We start from the raw sequence: 16562 nt of genomic DNA, 5'->3' as shown, positions 1-16562 counted from the left end.
GAACAGAATTGTCACATACTTGGCATAACTTAGGAGGACTTGTAACAAATGACTGATGATAGCAGTTCCTGCAAACATCCTTTTTCCCCTATGGGTCGCCCTGTGGATCCAGGCTTTTTATCACAAGCTAGAGTCTACTTGCCTTTGTCTTGCTGCGAGATCAGAGTAGATCCATTGGCCTGAGTAGGGCTGCACTTCATGAAATTCTAAATTCCTTTAAAGCTGCATTATGATGAGATAAGAGGGTACTTGTTGTCAAGGCTAATCGTTTAACTTAAGCCAGCGTGGTCTTAAGGTGGTGAGTGATTTACACCCCTTTGTTACCATAGTAACATAGTGTCAGTGCTGTAAGGGAGCTAGAGTACAGGTCTGTCTGTACCTTATGGTCGAGGTTCAGCATCGCAGACGCTGTTTGTATGGACAGGGAAAATGTTAATGTGCGGCTCAGGTTTTGGGGGAAACAGGGATGTCACAGGAGCTGGGGAGATAGCAGTAAGAGGGCTGGAAGATGGAGGACTGAGTGAAAAAGAACATACAGAAAAGACTGGTATGTGGATATGGCCATGGAGAGTTGTGTCTGAGATCATGAATGTAATAGTACTGGATGTGGAAAGATGTTGCTCTGTTTAGTGCCGCCAGACATCAGCAGTGAAAGAATTTGAACTATAAGTCACATAAAAATTAATAATAATAGCACACGTTTCTGAAAGATTTTCTCCGCTAACAGGTATGATGCTTTGGGAAAGCCGATCCCTTTACCTTATTTATGTGCAGGCTCTGTGGTAAATCAGGACCTGAAACGGCCTGCCCATTTGAAGTTGTTGAAACTTTCATAAACTAAGTCTAAAACTTGAGACTAAGAAAGCAGAATGTCTCCTAGTTGGATTTTTAAGATGGATTATACCTGCGGTTATGTACTTTGGCTCTAGAGAATGTCTTTTGATGTCCAACAGGTATATCCAGTCAGAGCTGCCTTTTTTTGCTCCTTTTTTCCAGGCCCCTCAGCCACTCGGGGAGGGAGGAAAGGGCGGGAAACAATCCTTTCAGTTCGACTCGAGGGGGGGCAGGCACAAACTCGGAGGATTGATGCTTGCGGAGGCGTGTGAGAAACTGGGGCTTCTGCGGGGTGGAAGAGGCCACCCCAGTGTATTTTGAAATGCCGGTGTTGTCTGGATAGGGAATAAAGTGCCTCCAGCAGTAGGGGTGGGGGATCGGTGTGCCAAAAGAAAGATGGAGGCTGCTGAGGGAGAGGTAGCACGCAAGGACAGTGGGGCTCCGTCTCCGTAGGGCGCTGCGGCCGGGCACCGCCGCCCAGAGCCGGCTGCGCGGGGCCGGAGCGCTGGCCCTGTCGGCCGCTCACAGCGAACCGCACGGCTCCTGGCAGCAGTCTCTTCTCTTTTATTTATTTTTTTAAATGTATTTATTTTTTTTCCATCAACGGTTTTCCAACCATTAATTTTTCGACAGGGAGGCCCAGCCTGCCCTGGAGGCGGAGGTCCTGGCGCGGCGGGCCCGGGAAAGGGCGGGAGGCCGGGGGCGTCCTGCGCACGTGACCGGCGGCCGGCCAATGGGGCGATCGCGTGATGCGCGGCGGCGGCGGCGGCAGCTGCGCCCGAGGGTGGCTGGCCAAGATGGCGCCGGGTGCGTGAGCGGTGGCGGCGGCCGCGCGGGGAGGGGAGGCGAAGGCGAAGGCCCGGCTGCTGGGGAGGGTCCGCTGCTGCCCCCGCCCCCCCCCCCCCCCCGGGGCTGTAGGATGGTAAGATGACCCAGGGGGGCAAGAAGAAGAAACGCGCCGTGAACCGCAGTATCATGCTGGCCAAGAAGATCATCATTAAGGACGGCGGGACGGTGAGGCCGGGCGGGGCCGGGGGCGCGGGGGGCGGTGGCTGTGGGGCGAGCTGGGGGCGGCGGAGCCCTGGCTGGCAGCGGCTGGGCAGGGGGCCGAGGCAGGGGCGGGGCGGGGCGGGGGGACCGGTGTGCCCGCGGGCCTCGGGCAGCCGCGGCTGGCGGCGTGCGAGTGGGCCGTGCCCCGGCGGCGGGCTGAGCTCTGCGGCGGGGTTTCAGTTTCAGTTATGGTGCGGGCTGCTGCGGGCCCCGGTAGCTTCGTTCCGGCACCCCGGGCGGGTGTCCTTGAGGCCGTTGCCCGAGAAGCACCTGTAAGGGCGTCGGGCTGGTTCAGGTCATCTGCGGAAATGCTCTTTCTCAGCGTGGGCCGATTTTTAGGGCTCGGGAGCAAGTGTCGTCTCAGGAGTTAAGCGTCCGTAACTGCAGATCGCTTACATTTGTCCGAGATCGGGCGGGTACGTGTCTAAACCGAACTTTACCTCGAAAACCGTTGAAACGAATCTTTGCGGAAGGAAGAGCTGCTGGGAAGCCAGCTGTATGCTTGGGAGCAGCAGTTGGCTGCGCGACAGCCCGGTACGGTGCGGGCAGGCAGCTGGCCGTTGTGAAGGAAAGCAGGAAGCGGCGAGTGTGGTTGGGATGCAGTCCTGCCGGCGGTGCAGAGCCCGCCAGGGATGGGCTTCGCCCGCACGGTGAGTGGGTCGCCCCGTCGCGGCAGCCTTCTGTCCTCTCTGTTTCCATAGTCTGGGAAAGAACAGGCCAGCGAGCGGGACAGTCCTGTGTCGGAGAAGTCCCATAAAGGGTGCCTGGAAGAAGTGTTTTGCAGTTCCCTCCCGCTATCTTGCTTCCTCGTAAATACATTTTAGAAAGAAGAAGCTGTTAAGTGATTTGGCTGCTGGAGCTTGGTTTTTTTAATTGACGAGTAGCGTTACTTCCAATGTATCATTGGCCCTGGATTTTTTCCACAGTGTAGCATTGTGTAGCTTTGATGAGCAGTCTTCTAAATACAGTATTGTTTCTTCAAATAAAGAGACATCTTGACAGACCAAATCGCTAGTGGCCCTTCAGTTTGTCTTTTTGGAACAATAATGGAGAAGAGGGAGGTGTCGGAGTCACTACAGTTGTTCATCAAACTGGTGACCAACTGTCTGGATTACTTGGTGGTAAGAAGCAAAACTAATTCCAGTGATGGATGTTGATGTTTTCCAGGACATGCTTTCCTGCTTTTTGTAAAGATAGAAACGTATGAGATTACCTTGTACAAATGTTAAATGCAAATATTTTAGAATGAGTAATAGAAGCAGAGTAAATGTAGTTACTCCTGGGACATAGTGCTTCAGAATTTCTCTCTGGAGTAGTCCTTGATTAAAATACAATGTACTTCTAAGCATCCTTTATCTCTTAACTTTAACTTGCTTTTGCCAAGAAAGGAGAAAGGCTATTATGTAACCACATTCAGTGATACTTCTGGTGCTGCGTTCAGTGTCTACCACCAGTTTCAAAAGCAGAGTGCAAACGTGCATGAGTTCTGTATGATTTTCAGTTGTTTTTAAAACAGTGGAAAAATGGGCTATAAACATTAGATGAAGGTGTGTAGATTGTTGTTATATAACAAAAATACCAGCTTGTGATATTTTCTGCCTTCAAATAGATGTTTTGAGAATTTATTTGTTTTAAATACATTTTTAAAGTTAGGAAGTCTGGTATAGCAGAGTATGCTCTATAATGATAGCAAAAACTTCAAGCTTGGGTATTTTCTTTAACGTTTGCTGAAACATTTAATTAGCCTTCTCTGCTCAGTCTCCTTAACTGCTTTGCTTACACAGCATGCTATGTGACATTATGGGAAACATGTAAATGAAAATGGTCCATGTCTTGAATGACTCCAACTGGCAAACCAGTAATTCATCAAGCATCTAAGTGTACAGTCTCCAGCCTGATTGGTTTGTTTTGAAACTATTTGACATCAAAGAAAACTGTGTGACTCTATTGCCGGCAAGAATATACAGCTCTTTAATGAGCCAGTGTCACAGGCAAAAAGTTTACTGATAGGGAGCTTCAGTCAGTTTAATTTATTGTCACTTCTAGTCACTGATTCTGATGTGGAATGAAAAAAAAAAAAAAACCAAGCAAAAGGGGAGAAAATCACACATTGCCTTTGCAGAGGCTCTTCTCCTGCCACAGGTTACACAGGGTCCCCTTGGTGAGGCAGTGGGTGGTGCAGGAGGTTGGGTTGCTGCATGGTGGTCTTTTTGTGTTGTTCTCTTTGCAGCTTAGTTAGTTGTATCACAGAAAAAATGTGTAATGGTGTGTGTACTCAAGTGTGTGTGGTCAGATTCACTGAAGAGGCAGTAACACCACTGAAGTGGTTTCAACACTGTTCTTAATTTTGCCTTCCTTTATGACCAGTTGAAATTCATCCTATGTAAGATTATGCATTTTTGAAGTAGTCATGAAATGGATTAGGTGGTGCACGCCTGGGCAATGCTGGGGAGAATTAGAGCTTAGTACTTTCTTTGGTGCCTTTTCCTTTGCAGCTGAGGAGCAGCAGCTCTGATCTTATATCTGATGCCCCTGTTGCTTTGATAGGTATTCTGTTGTTGTCAGATGTGTGTTCTTATGGTTGCCCGGCATAGACACTTTTTATCACTGGCATGACTGACAATACAAAGTGTTTGGTTAAAGACATTATCTCCCTAACTAGAGAAGGGGGCATTCTTAGAACACTGTTTTGTGCCACAGATTTTGCCAAACGTAAATACACTCTGCTCTGGCTACATGGTTGCAGAGAAGGGTTGCTATTACTCTGGTTGGAAAATCTCAGTTTCAAGTTGTTCACGCAGAAGGTCCCTATCTGTTATTTCCAGGTGTAAGGCCTTCTGATTTGGTTGCACTTAGGTATTGGGTTACATTATGCTACATGAGCCAGTTTGTAAAGCACAGTGGAGCAGGTTTGTAGAGTTAAGACAGGGCTGAATATCCAGCCCCTGCACTATGCATGTTGGCGTAGGAGAGTACATCATACTGGTACTTAAGTCTTGTGGACTGAATGCACATTACATATCGTGATGCACTGTAATGTAACCACTTATTAATCTCCTTCCCTCTTTCTTTCACCTCAGGAGTATTTTTGCTACTTCATAGTTGCAGCACTCTTTAAAAGTAGCTATAGAGGTGATGGTCTAAATGCGACTAAATTACTCCTTTTTTTATAGGTAAGAACAAATAATACCTGTGATAAGTGAGCATTAACAACAAGAAAGCAAGGAAGTTTAACCCTAGTGAATTAAATGTCAGTTCTGTTTGTTTCTGCCAATGTAATGGAAACATCTGATAAGGTTGCTTACAGCTGGATGACAAGGCAGAGGGCAGCCAGTCACCTGCTTGATTGCCTCAAATCGCCAATGCTTTAGCTGTGCAGAACAGCCACTGGTTTCGTTCTGCTGTTTTGGTCTGAGTAGCTGCCCAGAACTGGACGAGAGTGGCATAGAGATGGATGGCTGTTGAGCGTGTCTTTGCTGTATGTGAATAGTGGTTTTGACCCCTGGTGCTTGGAGGGGTAGGGATGATTGATTTGTGACTCCTACCCTCACCATCTGGAATACTTTGGGGAGTCATGAGCCAGTAACTTGACAGGAATCTGGGGACTATGAGAGTGAACCTGATTTTCTGTATGAGACTGAGCCAAACAACCAAGATTGTTACTTATGGTTTGTGCGGAGCTGGGTAAATTTTTAACCCAAAACTACAGTAAGGGTTGTGGGTGGAAAGGGAAAGGAATTGTGGGAAGTGAAGATCATTATAGCCACTTTCTGTACCTATAAAGACTGTTGATTTACCTCCTTAAAAGAATAGGCTGAAAAAATAGCAGAAATATCTGTATGGTATGTCTGTATTTACTGAAGAGGGTTTGGGAAAGAAAAACAGCACAGTGCTAAGGTACTTTTGTAGCTCACCTTTTAGGTATTGATACGGTTACTTTTGAAAATTATGATCTTTTCTAGCATTAGGGCTGAATGGCGAGTGTGTTTTTCTGTATTTATTTCCTACAGTTGTTCAAAAGGCTTAATTTTTTTTTTTTCGGTGTTGAAAGTATTGGAATCTGGAAAGAAAAGCTAGGTATGACTTGCATAAATCCTGTAATAAAAGAAAGACTCTAGTATTATGTAACTGAAACTTCAAATTGTGTAGTATTGCAGGTTGGAAGACACCTCTGAACATCTCTAATCCAACTACCCACTCTTCCCCCAGATAGGGTCAGCTGGAGCGGTTTGCTTAGGGCTGCGTCCACTCAAGCATGGGGCATGGAGATTTCACAACCTCACTGGGCAGCCTCTTTCCAGGGGTTGGTTTTGTTCAAGTTTTAACTTTAACTTGAACTTCAGAATTTCCTGTATTTCACTGTGTGCCTCCGGTCCTGTCACTGACACCTCTGAGAAGAGCCTGGCTGTGTTGTCTTTACTCCCTCCCACCAGATACTTATACACACGTTGATAAGGTCTCCCTGAGCCTTCTTGAGAAGCAGCTGAGGACCTTAGCCTGTGTGTGTTTGCTCAGTATAAATCCTAGGTCTAATCAAATTGGCCACTCTGTTAGTAACTCACCTTCACACAAAGCCAGGAAAGTAGATGTTAAGGCAGCACTTCTAAGCTTAAAGAATGCATATGAGATTTCTGATGAGTTGTTCGTGCTACCTTCATATGACAATAATTAGTGCACCGTTTCCTCAATTTGCAAATGATGAACTGTGGCATGTTGTTTGACAGGGTAGCATTTACAGAGTATATGAGATGAGCAGGTTGTCCCACCCATGCTCTTTTTGTTCTCCTCAAAAGCTACTTCTGATTATACTAAATCACCTAAGAATCTGAAGTTCCTTATTTCAAATCTTTTATCCAGCTCTCTTCCTACATTTGAAGCACATTGTAGCTAATAGGCCTCCTCTCAGTATTTGGGAAGCAGTCAGTGCTGTTCCTGAGATTCACTTCTGACATTCATTATTTCAGTTTTTCTTTCCTGATTTAGAGCTATCAAAATTTTGTACGTAGCCATGGTGCCTTTTAGTAACAGAAGTACTATAAAGCTGTTTGATAGAGCTGGTGATTAGACTTTGGGATAGCCGAGTGTGAACACTACCATGTTTTGAAATTACGAAAACTTGATTTCCATGCAGAATTGTGTGGGCTTAAGCATTTTTCTCAAGGAAAAGGAACTAATTCTCCAAAGAAGAGTCTGTTTCCGCTTTCAGTAGCATCCTTGTTTCCCAGACTGGCATTATAAGTGGTTTATTTTTTTAATTTGAGATGGGAGCACACTTTGTATTTGTTCTCTGGAGGATTAAGACACTATAGGACATTGGCAGCAAAGGGTTAAAAAGGGAATTTCACTCAGTACCAGTTGGCTTGAGTCCTGTTTCGTTTCTTAATCCTTCTGTTTGTAGTGTTCACATGCATTTCTCATGACTGTGATAGATTGTTAGATGTTTAATTACCTGTTTTTTCCCTTGCTTTAGCCTCAAGGAATAGGTTCACCGAGCGTCTACCATGCTGTTATAGTGATCTTCTTGGAGTTTTTTGCTTGGGGACTCTTGACAGCACCCACTCTGGTGGTAAGTGATATGCTTAAGCTTTTTCTAACTGTATGGGAAATAGGGCAGTTACTGCAAAGGCACTGAACATCTTCTGAATTCAATGAAAATTACATATTGTAGAACTGCTCTGTTGTGCAAGTGAAAAGTTTTGTGTTTTTACATGGAATCGGGTATTTAAAATTATTTCATTAAAGCAGTGTAATGATGCAGCATAGCTGTTTATGTGCAAGCTGGCTAATGGTCAAGCTTACATGTAAATATTTTCTGACTTGAAACCAGTAAGACAGTAATGAAATTATCTTTCCTTTCAAGATGCTACAAAAAGTTGACACATTACAAATGTAAGGACAAAAATACACTTGGAATTTGGTAAAATTATGCAAGCGTGTGTGTGTGTAGGTAGGGAGATGTGCTGTGCTTGAAACAGAAGCTTCAGAGCTCAGACCCTGTTACACCAGTCAAAGCTTCCCTATGATTAGCAAGACAGTCATACCAATGTGTTTGTACCAAATTATTTTCTAATGTAGTTTGTTGCTTTCCATTTGGATTTAATCTTTGAGAGTAGCATATGCTTACAAATTAAAAAGAGCAAAGGCTTAAAGATCTCCAAGCAAACTCCACCTGAAATGCAGTCTTGGTGCGGCTCTGTAAGCTGATGTTAACCACGAGCAGTCTCTTCGATATAAACTGAACATCCGTCACTGAATGGAATCTGCCTCATGTAATACAAGTCAGACTGAGAGAGGTGCCTGTTTTAACCTGCTCTGGTCACTGAATTGATAACACAGTAACATGTGGAGAGTCTGGTCTGAGATAATTTTCTAGGTTCTCTGTGGCGTGTTTAGATTTCAGACACAAAAGTTGGAAGACATGGATCCTTCCCAAAGTGTTGAGAGACCTGAGGTTCCTGTCAAGTAAAGCTAAAATCTCAAAATACCTTCCATGTGAATTAAATACATTATTTGTGGTGTCTTTTTTTTTTCTTTCTCTGTATTCTATGAAAATAGAAAACTACTGTGCATGTGCCACTGTAGAAGTTGGATGCATGATGAGCAATATTTGTAGTTAATATTGTATAAATGACAGTGTTCATATTTCTTCTCCAGGTTTTGCATGAAACCTTCCCAAAACATACATTTCTAATGAATGGTCTAATTCAAGGAGTAAAGGTAAGGTGACAAAAATTAATCACCAGTACGATTTAAAGTGAATGGTGGGAGGAATATAGAAATTACTGTCAATTGAGAGAAGCATTCAAGAGGTTTTTGAATATAGCTTTCATGGTATAAATAAAACAGGAATAAATTATTGCTAAAAAAGCAAATATGCATCATTTTACTTTTATTAAGATATTGCTTGGTCTGTACCTGCTGTTTGGGTTCAGCAAATAAAAAGGTATTTGAGTAATCCCAAATGACATACCTGGTGTTAAAATTTGAGAATTTTTTTACTTGGAGCTTGTTGTTCCAGTAGGGTATTTTCAATTACTTACATTTAAGTGAATTCTAAATATATAAAACACTGTTCATGAAACTGCTAGTATGACTGGATCCATCTGCATTTTGTACTTTGTTTAGTTCTGAGGTAACAAATTTCAAATTTTATGTAATCAGACATGGGATAGATCAGTAATGCTTGACCATATTGCCTTTGATGCATTGTACTGTAGTCATCAACTTTAATAAAAATAGAGCCCAGGCTGCTATCAGATTGTGGTATGGTCAGCTATTGCGATTCTAACCACTTAGTTCTAACTTGAAATGTTTTGTTTCATATAGGGCTTATTATCATTCCTCAGTGCCCCACTCATAGGTGCCCTGTCTGATGTGTGGGGACGGAAGTCCTTTTTGCTGCTAACAGTATTTTTCACCTGTGCACCAATACCACTAATGAAGATCAGCCCGTGGTTAGTAACGCTAGATTTGCCATTTCTTGTCAATGTTGCTATACAATGCTTATGTTTGTAGCATTGTTGATATAATATGTTTGTGCTCCATGGAAGGTTGAGGCTTTAGTATTACTTCAGTGCAAAGTTGGGAGAACAGAGTCAAAGTGAAGTAGCTGCCATGAGGCCAAACGCCTTGGTCAGAATTTTAAGAGCTGCTGGTTTTGAGCTCTGTGCTGTAGGTCCCACTTCCTACTTCAGCACATTTGCAAAAGATACTAGAATGCTATCCAGTAAACTGTGCAGGTCTTTATTGTGGCCATATTGCTCAAATACTAGCCAACTATGCAGAAATTAAAACCTTATCTAATGCTAGCTAGTGCATGGAGTAACAATTTGTAACCTAAAACGTTGCTGCAATTTTATACTTTTGTTTCTCAAGTTTTAAAATCCACCAGCTTTCATGCCGTGTGCAAGTTGGTAAGCTCTTAACTGGCATGTACGTTCCCTAGGTAGTGCATGAGTCAGAACTGTCAGTGTTGTTGGACTACCTGCGTGCTGTACCTGAGGGTGTAGCTGACGTAACACAGACTGCACTGATGCAGGGCAGAGCCAGCTGTTCTGGTAGCGCCGTGAGCCTTTTCAGTTTCCTTTCTGGTCACACAGATTGTTCATGGATTCTTCATCCTTTTCCTAGGAAATAGCTTGTTTCTAAGTATACACTAATGTTTCAAATAATGAGTGCTAGTGTCTATAGCATAAAGGTAAGGCTAATGTTGAAACCTTTCAATGACCAGATTCTCAAAATACTGAAGTTCCTGATTTGCTTTGGGTCATAGGCATCTGGCTGAAGTTAGTCTAACACCCCATTTCCTAGAAGTCCTTAATCACAGCAGCTTTTTGTAGATGTTACAAAATTATGCTGTTTATCTGTGTACTCAGTGCACTAAGGAGGAAGTACACAACTGTATTGAGACACATTCGCGTTGGCTTTATCCAAGTTTATCTTAACATTTATCAGGAAAAGTTGGACAAGATAATTTACTATTGAACTGTACTTGGATTGTAAATAGAGAGTTTTTGTTCTCTTTACCCATTCTAATTTTTTTACAATGCTCTTAGGTGGTACTTCGCTGTCATCTCTGTCTCTGGAGTTTTTGCAGTGACCTTTTCTGTGGTTTTTGCATATGTAGCAGACATAACCCAAGAACATGAAAGAAGCATGGCCTATGGTTTGGTATGTATTTTTTTGGCTCTGTTTATGTGGTATTCAGTACTAACCACTTCAGTAGGTAAAGCTTTTCAAAATTGTATTTTTGTTTCTTCTGTGGCAAGCTGATTTTAGTTTGGAGTAAGGTTTTTCTGTTTAATTGTTCTTGTCATCCAGTGCTATATCTTTTGAATATTCTGCTTCTAACTTCAACAAAATACGACCATGTTAAAAGCTGTCTTTCAGATGTCTGTCTTAACAGTTACTGTCAGTGTTAATGATGTAATTTGAGGGGCTTCAGTTATTCCTCCATTGTTTCTTACACTAGTACTACTCTGTCACCTTTTCAAAAATCTAACCTTTTGTTCCTGGATGATTTTGGAACTGCCATGGTATATCATCTTGACTACTCCTGCTTGTGTCTCCAATCACACTGCTGTGCTTCAGTTCGGAACAAATGTAGCCAAGTAACTTGTCTGTCTTAAGATCTTACAACTCGCCTCCATTATCTCCTGATAACCTGCCAGATCTTGGGAGCCTCTACTGCCCTGTGTATTAAGGATTAGCAGAATTACTTGTTCCGTTCAAGTTACAGGATCCATTACCATATTCAGCAGGAAGAGCCAAAAGCAATAGGATGTAGAACTAAATAGTTTCTTTCTGCTTGTACGCATCAGAGATGGAGATGTCTTGACAAAGTTCCTTCAGTTTTAAAGTTAACATCTTTCACAACAAGGCCAGCTGGTTAACTGAAAACTACTTTGTGAAGATCCGTTGTACTCAGTTGGATTAACCAGCATATTAAATGTAATATGCCCTTGATACGTGTGATTTTTTTTCTTAACAGGCGTTGCATATTTCACTAATATGAAGATTAAATACAGCTCATCACTTCCCAGAGATATCAGCAGACTGTATAGTTAATTAAACCTAATTATGGCAGTACATGCAAGAGTGCTGTGAGCCTCACATTGCTGTCCACTTACCAAAAAAACCCCCCTTGTTTTCTGTGAAAAATTTTGACTATCTGAAATACACAGCTGCTACCACATAGTCATAGGAAAGAAGTTACTTTTAATCACTACCTGATTAGAATGGTTAGGCTTCTGAAAATGAAGAAAAGTGGGTAATAATACTGTTGACTTCTATCATGGAAAATCTTACCAGCCGTTATTTGTTCTAGGTTTCAGCAACTTTTGCGGCAAGTTTAGTTACCAGCCCTGCTATTGGTGCCTACCTTGGTCGAGTCTATGGAGACAGCCTGGTGGTGGTCCTGGCTACAGCAATAGCCTTGTTAGACATTTGTTTTATTCTTGTTGCTGTACCAGAATCGCTGCCAGAGAAGATGAGGCCAGCATCCTGGGGAGCACCCATTTCATGGGAACAGGCTGACCCTTTTGCAGTAAGCTATTAAAATACAAATTTTGTTACTTGTAAATGTTGAGCTTTTCAGACAGGGAAGAGAATGAATTTACTATGTTTCAAGCTTGAAAAACAAAGCTCATATTTTTTCAAGTTTAACCTTGTGTTGCTGCTAATACTTTTGCCAAAGATTTTGCTAAACATGCAGGGAATGTTTTGGTACCACATAATAGCTTCATTAATTGACATGCTTTTCTGAATATGAAGATGAAATGTTTTATAATACCTTTTTATTGCCGTAGTCACTGAAGAAAGTCGGCCAGGACTCAGTTGTGCTGCTAATCTGCATAACAGTCTTTCTTTCCTACCTCCCAGAGGCAGGTCAATATTCCAGCTTCTTCCTATACCTCAGACAGGTAATCTAATGTTTTGATATGGATTTGAACAAATGTAAATTTATAGGAAATTTTTCAGAATTGCTGAATTAATACAGAAAGTATAAATCACTAGTATAATTTAAAAGCTTCCAGCAGCCGACTGAAGTCGTCTTGCTGTTCTGTTTTTGTCTCTTTTTAGAGACAAAAAGAGAGATTAATGAGTTATAAAACCATTTCTTGTATTTTATAATTATTTGCATTATTCTTGGGCTACGAGGTTCACTATGTTAAACTGTTTTCTTATTTTTTAAGAAAACCATTTACTTGGTTTCTATGCATGGCCCTTTTTTTTTTTTTGTATACTTGCTTGATTTAATGGAAAAAAGAAAAAAACCTTTTTTTTCTAAGTTAGGGAACAGTTGAATAATACTGGTTTTCTGCATTTCCCCCCACTGATGTTTGTGACATCATGGTACACGGTTTACAGTTAATAATCAAACTGCCTTTTTTTAATATAGATAATGGGATTTTCATCTGAAAGTGTTGCAGCATTTATAGCAGTCCTTGGGATTCTTTCCATTATTGCACAGGTGAGTTACTGTTGTGTATTTTTTTCATTGATTTGGTAATGTCAAAAGAGTTAGTGTTGTGGAGAACTTCTGTAACACTGCTGGCCTTTTCTGTAGCTGTTTTTCTAAGTCTCTTAACAATTGATTAACACTCTTACTTTAACTTAGATGAAAAAACAGCTCACCAACCAGGGTTTGGTTCATTAATGTGTATTGTGTTGGGAAAACAAAATCCTTTGTGCATCAAAGAAGGGGTAACAGTTTGTTCATATTACTTGCTAAATGATTGCTGTTTTTTTAGTAGAGGCTCCTTGAATACTTGGCAAATACTGCTTTTGGAGAATTTTACTTGGCTTTTAAAAATTTATATATTTGCATGTATTTAACATTTAGAATAAAATGTTTTGAAGTGTTTTGTTGGTTTTTAAATTTATCTGCATGTATTTAACGTTTAGAATAAAATGTTATTTTTAATTCCTCCCCCCCCCCCCCATCTCTGTCAGACAATAGTTTTGAGTTTACTTATGCGGTCCATTGGAAATAAAAATACCATCTTACTGGGCCTAGGATTTCAAATACTGCAACTTGCATGGTATGGCTTTGGATCAGAACCATGGTACGTAAATTTAATTTTAATATCTAAACGATACAGTATTTTTCTGTATTTCATCCTTTACCCAAGGGAGACACTTAAGTATGTGTACATCTGTATATATACATGCATATATACATACACATGCTCCAAATGCAGAACGCTGTCCACGCAAAGCAGTTACTTTGAGTCTGTATTTTTTTGCAGGATGATGTGGGCAGCTGGTGCTGTTGCAGCCATGTCCAGTATTACTTTCCCAGCTGTAAGTGCACTGGTTTCACGAACTGCTGATGCTGACCAACAAGGTAGGTTTTGTCCTAATACTTTGAATTCTAGTCAAAGCATATAGTGAAGACAGACATGTCAGGCTGTTGTCATTGTGCTAGTCAGCCAGCTGGAATCAGGGCACAGAGTAGCCCACCTGAGCACAGGTCACAAAATGTTAAAATCCAAGTTACTTGGAAGTTGTAATAAATATGTGCGTGTCAAGTCCTGGCACAGAGGGAAAACATTCAACTGGTCCCAACAGTAGCAAAATATTTAGCATACTTAATATGCTGTTCATTTTCCTCACTATTGACAAAAGTTTGTGTAGTTGTGCAGGTTGCATACGGCGCTTTCTCTCCTTTCTGAGACTGATAGCGAGGATATTGTGTACATATACTGGTCTGTGCACAAGCACAGCATGGGAAGTGCTACTCTTTGCCTATAGGGAGATGGAAAAAAACCCCTTGAATATACTATAATGCCAATTTTTCTGTGCCCCCTGTTTATTGCTACCCATAGTGAAACACCATGTAGAGAAGCTTTCCTGCTTGCATCAGTTTGAAGGTGAATAAGTCTTACTGATCTATTAAAAAGTTAATTATGTATGTATAAATAGATAACAGTGTATTTCACTTTTCCGAGGTGTTGTTCAAGGGATGATAACAGGAATTCGAGGACTGTGTAATGGTTTGGGGCCAGCACTTTATGGTTTTATATTCTATATATTTCATGTTGAACTGAATGAACTCCCCATGCCTGAATCACCATCAGGAGGTAGCGTGGTCACACAATACCATTTACAACAGGTAATCTTCTTTTATTTACTGATTCCAAAAAAGAAATTAGGAGGGATTATGTGCCCACCAGTTCTTGAATATGATGCTGTATTACATTTTGTTATGCCAACTGTAAATGAAGCATGTAAAAAGAGGTTCTGAAATCACTTGGGAAGGGTTGTTGATCTGTTTGTTTTTACCTAGCTGGTATGTTTTAGTTTAGCTTTCAAATAGATACAGCTGATAGTAATTAGACAAGTGATGACCCTTGTGAAGAGAATAGATTGAGGGAAGGATGGACTGATAACAACAGCATCCTGCTCTGCTCTTGTCTCTGACACTGTACTTAGCTCTCTCACATTTTTGTTTTGTTGTCATTTAACCAAGCACTCCGTATTTTGTTAGTTCCTAATAGATATTAATTTGTTGAGGAAACACAGCAGCAAGAACTTGCACTAGCAAAGGCAGTTGGCAAGCATTAATGAGAACTATGTGCTCCCTCTCCTCAATCTTAGGATGCAACATTCTTTCCCTATTTCTTCTAGAAGACTCCACATGGAGACAAATGCTGTGTTGGCTAGTGTAGCAAGAAAAAGTTATTCCCACTCTTGAAACTTGTAACTGGCAATTGTAGTCTGTTAACATGTATCTAAAGGCTCAGTTAATACTTGGTGGTGTTACTGTTGATTGCAGAATTCTATAATTCCTGGACCCCCCTTCTTATTTGGAGCGTGCTCTGTGCTGCTGGCACTACTTGTTGCCTTGTTTATTCCTGAACACACAAACCTAAATGTACGATCCAGCAACTGGAAGAAACACTGTGGCAGCCATGGCCATCCCCACAGTCCACAAGCTCCTGGTGAAGCTAAAGAACCATTATTACAAGATACAAATGTATGACAAAAATCCAGAAAGATCTTTTGGACTTTTTTTTCATCAGCAGTTTGGGATACACATTCCAATTCCATCAAAAATGTCATTTCTTAAGGTAATCTTAAGAAGTATCTTTCTGCATGAAATCCATAGGAATTTAAAAAAAAAAAGGAAGTTTCTCCAAAGATGTTGCCACTGAATTAATAAGTTGCTTTTGAAAACAAACTGTTAGGTACTTGTCTCTTGCCATGAAATACTGTTACTACTAAACTTTACATTCTAGTTCAGAGACAAAAAAGAAGAGTCAAGGCATGAGCATGTGTCCTTCTGTCTCTAAGGTGGTGAGCTTTAATTCTAGTCATGCTAAGTCTCAATGAGACATACTAGCATCCATGTGGACCCATTCATTTTAATGTTGTAAAATCTTGGGTCAGATGATTCAAAGCCTTAATGTAAATGTACTCAAGTAGGGAGGTGGTGAATTGGTATCATTTATTTTAAAAGTCACATGGCAGGTTTTTGGTTGGTTTTTTAAGTTTGTACTAATATACAAATCACATGAGCACGCTTGCTGAACAGTAAAAGTTATTTTTATGTAAGTGCATTTACTCTTTCTATTTTTGAATAAACGGTAGTATCAAACACTTGTTTAAAATATTAAGTGGGTGATCTGAGCCTACAACTTTTAATATTGGCTCCAAAACTCTGCTTTCCTAAGTACCGTTTATTATACCACTATCTTTCTGATGTTTGCGTAATCATAAAGGACCTCAAAACTTGAATACACAGACTGAAATATAAGCTGATAGCCTTGAATATGTCCATGTGCTATATAGTGGCCTTTGAGGACTGTCACAATAACCCTTTTGCATTACAGAGCTAATGTTTTAGTCCTAAATTTTCAGGACCCTTAGTACAGAAGAGAGCTTTATACAATTACTGATGTGAATTTCTCTAAAAGTGTATATTTTTGTGTCCAGTTGTATTATTTAAGTGTTCCTTTGTATAAATTTGTGTATAAAGTATTGTATAGGTTTAAAAGGTTTTCATCTTGTGGTTATTGCTTAATGCTTTTTTACCTTTGAACATTCACCATGGTTGACCAAGAGCAAGAAAAAAAAATGTAAATATACTGTTAATAAAGTTGAGTATTTTAATGAATTTTTAAATAATTGTGTCTCTTAAAACCTTAATTGATGTTCTGCAGTGTATGTATGTG

At 41.0% G+C, this 16562-nt stretch overlaps 1 protein-coding gene across 2 annotated transcripts; it reads left to right on the top strand.

Moving 5' to 3' along the window:
- Positions 1-1612: 1612 nt before the first annotated feature.
- MFSD14A (major facilitator superfamily domain containing 14A) lies at positions 1613-16504 on the top strand. 2 transcript variants are annotated; one of them, XM_049809157.1, is made up of 13 exons: positions 1760-1848; positions 2224-2534; positions 7355-7450; positions 8539-8601; positions 9211-9338; positions 10440-10554; positions 11711-11929; positions 12192-12305; positions 12785-12856; positions 13339-13451; positions 13635-13732; positions 14337-14500; positions 15164-16504. In XM_049809157.1, the coding sequence occupies exons 2-13, from the start codon at positions 2517-2519 to the stop codon at positions 15368-15370; spliced, it is 1407 nt and encodes a 468-aa protein (XP_049665114.1). In that variant the 5' UTR covers positions 1760-1848; positions 2224-2516; the 3' UTR covers positions 15371-16504. The 2 variants fall into 2 exon arrangements, with proteins under 2 accessions (XP_049665113.1, XP_049665114.1); XM_049809156.1 differs by lacking the exon at positions 2224-2534 and having other exon boundaries at positions 1613-1848.
- The last annotated feature ends 58 nt before the right edge of the window (positions 16505-16562 follow it).

Source organism: Accipiter gentilis, chromosome 8 (genome assembly GCF_929443795.1).
Source record: "Accipiter gentilis chromosome 8, bAccGen1.1, whole genome shotgun sequence".
Classification (NCBI taxonomy): domain Eukaryota; kingdom Metazoa; phylum Chordata; class Aves; order Accipitriformes; family Accipitridae; genus Astur; species Astur gentilis.
This window is presented reverse-complemented; position numbering and strand designations above follow the sequence as displayed.